Source organism: Phalaenopsis equestris, unplaced genomic scaffold (genome assembly GCF_001263595.1).
Source record: "Phalaenopsis equestris unplaced genomic scaffold, ASM126359v1 Scaffold001254, whole genome shotgun sequence".
NCBI lineage: Eukaryota > Viridiplantae > Streptophyta > Magnoliopsida > Asparagales > Orchidaceae > Phalaenopsis > Phalaenopsis equestris.
In genome coordinates, this window is record NW_018165693.1 from 5835 (window position 1) to 12779 (window position 6945).

At 36.5% G+C, this 6945-nt stretch overlaps 1 protein-coding gene across 1 annotated transcript in view; it reads right to left on the reverse strand.

Moving 5' to 3' along the window:
- LOC110033681 overlaps window positions 1–1541 on the reverse strand; it is a gene marked incomplete at its 3' end in the record, with an annotated part of 3174 nt that extends 1633 nt beyond the window's left edge. The window contains exons 1-4 of the mRNA XM_020737735.1: window positions 1146–1541; window positions 526–841; window positions 396–472; window positions 51–311 (exon numbers count right to left, since the gene is read on the reverse strand). Of these exons, the coding sequence (XP_020593394.1) occupies window positions 51–311; window positions 396–472; window positions 526–841; window positions 1146–1541 (1050 nt within the window). The remainder of the gene's footprint in view (window positions 1–50; window positions 312–395; window positions 473–525; window positions 842–1145) is intronic.
- Window positions 1542–6945: the final 5404 nt, after the last annotated feature.

Below are 6945 nucleotides of genomic sequence, written 5' to 3' on the forward strand. Positions count from 1 at the left end.
CTGGAAAAGCCCCTAGCCTCCAAGCATTCAATAATGAAATCCCAGTTCACCATGTCATAAGCCTTCTTCAAATCAAGCTTAAAGATGGCATTTCCCCCTCTGCAAGTTTTCTCCAAATCCTGTAGAAGTTTTTGAGCCAGGAGGATGTTATCCCCAATGCTTCTAGATTTCACAAAAGCAGCTTGGTTATTGCTGACAAGTTGAGGTAATACAGGCTGGGGTCTGTGTACAATAATTTTACTTATAGTCTTGCTTATCACATTGTTAAGACTCAGGGTTCTGTAATGATTCCAGCTATCCTTGATAGAGGTCTTTAAAATGAAGACAATGGTAGGAGCACTGAAATAATTAGGTAGTGAGTTACCTTTGAAAAAGTGTTGGATAGCTTTGATCACCTCCACCTTGATAACCTCCCATGCTTTCTTGTAGAAGTCTGCAGTAAACCCATTAGGTCCAGTAGATTTAGAGCTGTCTATAGAATTCAAGGCTATTTTACAGATATGGCAGATTTAATAGTGGAATTACATAAATTGATAACCTCCTCATCAGGAATATCTTTTAAATGCAGATTGGCAGTAAACTTCTTGCTGTTAACAAACAAATTGCTATCAATGTGCACTCTTTCACAGTTGATCTCATTCATTAGGTTCTGGCAGTACTGCACAACACTTTTAGCAATTTCCTCCTCCTGCTTGATCCAAATTCCATTTTGGTCCTTGATGGAGTGTATAGTGTTACATTTTCTCTGGTATTTTATGCAGGCATGGTCAAATTTAGTGTTTCTATCTCCTTCAGTAAATTTGGTTTTGGCAGCCTTTTGTTGTAGGAATTGTTCCTTCCACTGAACAGCATTAAGAGTTTTTCATTTGCCTCAAGAAAAATAGCTTCATTAATCCTCCCTTTACTATGCTCCTCCTCCAGATTAACTACCTCCTTTTCAGCCTTATCTACAATCAGCAGGAGGTCCCAAAAGTGTCCCAGCTCCACCGTTTAAGAGCTTTGGCCACCTTTTTTTTATTAATCCACAGGTTGATGAAGGGGTCAGGGTGAAGGTCATTCTTCAAATGTTCCTTAATAAATTTCAAGAAGTTCAAGTGTTGAGACCACACATTCAGATATCTGAAAGAGCTTTTTTGGCTTGTCACCTTATTCTCTATAGTGATCAGTAAAGGCCTGTGGTCTGAACCAACAATGCTTAAGTGAGTGATGGAAGTCTGCAAAAACTTTTGGATCCAATTATCATTGGCAAGCACTCTGTCCAACCTTTCCCACTTGTCCTTCCTTCTCCAAGTAAAGCTAGGACCACTGAACCGCAGATCAAATAACCCAATTTTTTGGATATTATCATTAAAGAATGATATAGTGGTGGGGTTGGGAGGTCTGCCTCCCTTCCTCTCAGCAGGAGAGGAAACGCAATTGAAGCCTCCTCCCACAAGCCAAGCCTTATCAATTGAACCTTGGATGAGCTGTAGGGATTCCCACAGAACAATTCTAGCAACTTTAGAAATTCCTGCATAGACAAAAGAAGCAAAAACCTCCATGTCCACAAAGCTGAGATTCATATGTAAGATTTGGGTATGGTTAAGTCTTGGATGTGCTGTAGGGATTCCCACAGAACAATTCTAGCAACTTTAGAAATTCCTGCATAGACAAAAGAAGCAAAAACCTCCATGTCCACAAAGCTGAGATTCATATGTAAGATTTGGGTATGGTTAAGTAAGATAGAGCACTTCATTTCTTTCCTACACTTTCCTACAGAAAACCCAAATTTTGTTGCTGATATTAGTGAACCGATTGAAGCCTATGAATGCTTTGGCAATTTTTAAAGTGTTGAGATGAATCATAGGTTCCAAAATGGCTATGCACCAAAATTTGTGTTTTTTATTTAGATATTTGAGTCTTTTTCAGGATAAGGGGTGAGCAATCCCCCTTATGTTCCAGCACAACAAGTTGATCATGGGGAGAGGGGAGAAGAGTAAGGTTGGGACCTGGACCTAGTCCTTCCTCTAGTTTTGTTAGAGCCTTTTTTTATCTGATTGATATATACCTCCAAAATTTGAAGCTCCTTTCCTTTGTCAAGGTCTTGTCCTTCTGATTTGTAGTTCTTTTTCTTTTTAGTTTTTTGAATTTGCCAATCTAACTCCAGTTCTTTATTCATTGCTTCTACTAAGTTCTGGCTGGGGGAAGCCACCACTGAATCCACCACATGGTTCTTTAAATTTCTGGGAGATAAGGGAGCAAGCATCACCTCCCTAACTGTCTCAACCTCTGATTGGATCTCCAAGTTCTTATCCTTTGTAGATTTCTGACCAGCAATTGTGCTAACATTTCTAACTGTCTCTACCACAAAGGAGATATCCTGTTGGATGAGAGTCTTATCTATCCTTGCAACAGTAGAGGACCTCTTGTGCACTTCTTTACTTCCAACTTCCAGGAGATTGTTGTTAGCATCAACCAACTCCTGTTGAGGTTGGTGATAAACCCTTCTATTGGGGGATTTTAACCTATAGCATCTCTCCCTAGTATGACCAAACATTTTACAATGTTGGCAATAATGGGGTCTTTGCTCCATGATTACTTCTTGCCAAAACCCCCTATGAGTGTCCCCAATCCATATCCTCTTGACATCAGGAAGAGTAACATCCTTTTCCACTAGGATTCTTGCACAGGCTGGTCTGGCTTTATTAAAAGTAGCAGCATCTACCTTCAATGGTGTACCCAAGGTGCACCCAATATTGAACAAGGCATTCAATTTAAATAGGTGCAATGGCAATTTAGGTAGCTTAAACCATATAGGCACTGTGGGAGGTTCTTGGGATGGTTCATAATCAAGTGACCATTTTAAAATTTTCATTTATGTTCCAGCTATGTTGATGGATTGTTTGGCAAATATTCTGGCATAGTCCTCTTCCTTTGTCAGCTGGATTAGTAAACTCCTGTCATCCAGCAGACCTAGCTTTCACTCTGAAAATTTTAAGGAGTCAAAATATTTCCTTACAAGTTCCATCTTTGGGGGGCCCAAGCTGAATTTGCTCATTAGAGTAAATTGAACCTCCAAGTTTAAATCAGCAATCTCCTTTTCAGAGAAAATAGCTGCTGGTTCCCCATCTTTTGAGCCCACTAGATGAATGCAAGAGGCAGAACCTCTCCCAGCAGCAGTGCTATGAAATTTCTGAGCAAAGACTAGTAAATCAGGGTCCAACAAAAAGGAAGAGGGATTTCCTACAACCCCAGCATAGGTGGCTTTAGTCCATTGCAAATTAGTGTCCAGATCAATAGGGGTGGACATGGTTCACCAACCAGCACCCTCAAGACAAAGAAAGAGCAAGAAGCATGAAAAAATGAAGATGGCTAGAACCAAGCCCAACCACAGAAAGAACAAAAGACACAGCAGAGATACACCCCAGGCCAAAACAAACACCAGCTAAAATGGAAGAAGAAGGCTAGCAGCTTCAGCTAACATTTAAAACAGTAACTCCTTCTCTTAAACAGTAGAAAACCTCAGCTTCCCCCTACAAGACCAAAGGAAACAGTGCTAGAGGATCAAACCAAGCCTAAGGATCCCCTTAAGGAGAAATCAAACTCCTTTAGCAAGCTCCGCAACAACACCATGCATCTCCATCACAGCTGAAATCCTAGCAGAGCACAGCTAGGTCCAGCCGCCACCTTCATTCTTTATGATCAGAGACTATGATACGACCCTGACCATCTCTCATGCACCCATAATTCGAGGACCACAAACTGCATGCGGGGGAGATTGAACCCAAAAACAGAGGGGACATACAACTGAAAAACCGATACCCGACCAACTGATCTGAGTATGCGGCACACACACACACACAGATTAAAAAATGTAATACAATTTTTAAGCTTCGCAGTTTTTGATGGTGGAAAATATTTAGCAAGGAATTTTTGTACTATATCACCCCAAGTTCTGATAGATCCAGGTGCTAACGAATTCAACCACATCTTAGCTTTATCCCTCAGTGAGAAAGGAAATAACCTAAGTCTAATGGCATCATCTGAAACACCATCGTATTTAAATGTAGTACACAATTCTAGAAAATTGGTAAGATGTAAATTTAGATCTTCTGTTGGTAATCCCCCAAACTTATTATTTGATACCATTTGGAAAATAGCAAGTTTAAGCACAATTGAAGTAGCCACTATAGTAGGTTTCTTAATACTACAATGAAGTTCATCTACAGTAGGGTTGGCATAATCTCTTAAATGTCTAAACTCTTGATGAATTTCAACATTTTGATTATTTTGGTTTGTTATTTCTATATTTTTTTTTTATTTTTCAAGATTTCTTATTTTTTTGGTTTTTCTGATTTTTCTAATAGTTCTTTCTAATTCAGAATCGTATGACATTAGTCCTTCAAAACCTGAACTACGTATACACTAACAAAAAATAAAATAAAAAAAATAAAACATACAAAATGAGATACTTTAAAGTTTAAATATGACTTTCTAAAAATTGAAATTTGCTTAGTTTTCTTCCCCGACAATGGCACGAAAAACTTGATCCCCGATCCTAATGCTTATGCGCAGTATAACAATAGTTTTGATGGTATTTTTCACTTATATTTCCTTATGTTGCAACGAAACCAAAAACTTGATCCTGAAGAAAAATAAGAATTTAACTTTTTAATTTATATATATTTGGAATACTACGTAAGTATACGTAACGTTATCAAGCAATATAGGACTTTTTGATTATAGGACTTTTTGATTAGACTTTTTGATTAAGACCTGAATATCAAACCCACAGGGAAGATTATGTAATATGCACTTTTTAGAAAGTTTTTTTTATTTTTTAAAAGATAATTACTTAAAATAAAATTGATTTTTGTAGGAATTTAAAATTTAAATATTTTTGATATTTTTGATATTTTAACGAAACAGTAACAACTTAAAAAGATAACTAAAGTTTTTGTAGAAGAAAAGTACTTAATATCAAAACAACTTTCTTCTTATCATGAATCAGTAATAAGTATAGGAATTCTGTTGTGGAAGTATACAAATTGTGTTGTACCAAATATGAGCAATAATATTCTTTACCCTTACTAGAGATGCTATAAAGAACATTCGCTAATTTCAAGTTTGAATAGTTCTAAAGACCAGTTATGCAGGGAAGATACTAGCTCTCACTCTAGAGTTCCCTCAATTCCCTCCACCTGGGGGCTAATATTCTCGTATCAGAACCAAAAATAATAAACCAACGTAGGGGCTTTAACCTGTCACTTTAAAGTCCTCTAACTCTACACCAATCAATGAATATTTTCCTATTTATTTGCACTCAATCATATGAACTACATTCTCATTCATTCAACCTCATGTGATTCTTTCCAATTGTTGACTGAGAGAATACCAGCCCGGTTCTTACATGTTCTCACAACAAATTTTAACATCTAGATTGGCCAAATCAAGAATTAAATGAAGTATTGCATGGAGTTAAATCATCACAACTTCTTCTAACATTAAAGATCAATAATCTCCACAACTTCCATCCAAAACTTAATTACTTATCATTTTAAGAAGAAAGATAAAGAAAACTACTCAGAATCCTTGGAGAAAACAAAACCACACTTTAGTATAAAAGAAGAAATCATTATCAAACAAACAACAAGTCTTAATTAAAACCAAAAGTAGTCTAAAACAAAAAGATAAAAACTTATCTCAAGTCCCCCAACAAACTCTTGAAGATCCTTAGAATCTCTTTTCTTTTACAATCACTGAAAACAAAATAACAAAAAAGATAAACTAAATAAAAAGTGGTTCCTGAAATTCTCTCCGAACTAACTCCCTAGAGAAGAACTTTCAAAACTTGCCAATATTTTCAGGACACTTTTCTGAGTCCTCTCTTCTTTCTTTAATAGTTTTCTAAGAGGTGCCTTGGGATCTCTTCAAAATGTGTCTTGATTCGATGTATTTTCCCAAGAGACGCATCCTTTCATGATAATTTTCATCCATGGTGATTACAACCACCTATTAAGCCAATGGGTGCCTCAAAAACCTCTTCAAAATTTGTGAAAACCAATTTTACTCGTCTAGTAACTACCACTAATGCTTAAGCGCGGGGTCTCGGGGCTTAGGCGCGGCCTTCTCTGTTTAGCCGGCGCTTAGGTGCCAAAACTCTTTGGCACAATTTTTCACATTTTTACTCCAAATTTGATCCTTTTTTCACTTCTTTAAGCATGTTTTCCATTTTTACTTATATCTGTAAGAAAAACACAAAAATACCTTCCATTAAAGCACAATATCTCAAAAATAGGTATAAAAATTTGTCTAAAAATACTATATATTTCAGGTTTATCATCTTTTGCTTCCTCTAAGAAGATTCACACCCAAATATTTCAGAGGCAAGGAAGAACACTTAAAACCTGTTAAAATATGTAGCCTACATCTTTGTATCATTTTTAGCATATTTCCCAAACTACATCATACATTTGGCATTGCTAAAAGTAAGCTCTGAAGTGTATTGGAAAGTTTTGATGTTATCCATTAAAATTTTAAAGCAACTTTAGAAGCATTTGAGGAAAGAATAACATCTTCAGCATAAGCCAAATGACTAACAAGCATAGTAGATCCTTGAGAGAAATTCATATGAGGTTGTCACACTGGAATTTTAACTATAAACCAAGAGATATAATCAAAAGAGACAATGAAAATTTTGGAGGAGAGCGGATTACCCTGTTTGATCCCTCTATTAGCAGAAAAGAAATCATATGAGGTATAATTGATAAGCACACTATAGTATTTATTAACCAGCCACCTTCTAATCAGGGAAATGAAAGCCCTATTGAATCCTCTAGCTCTTATGAAATTCAAAATGAAATCCCAGCTAATAGTATCATAGGCTTTTTGAATGTCTAACTTGATCAACATATTCCCACCCCTGCATCTCCTATCCAAGACTTCAATATATATATATATATATAT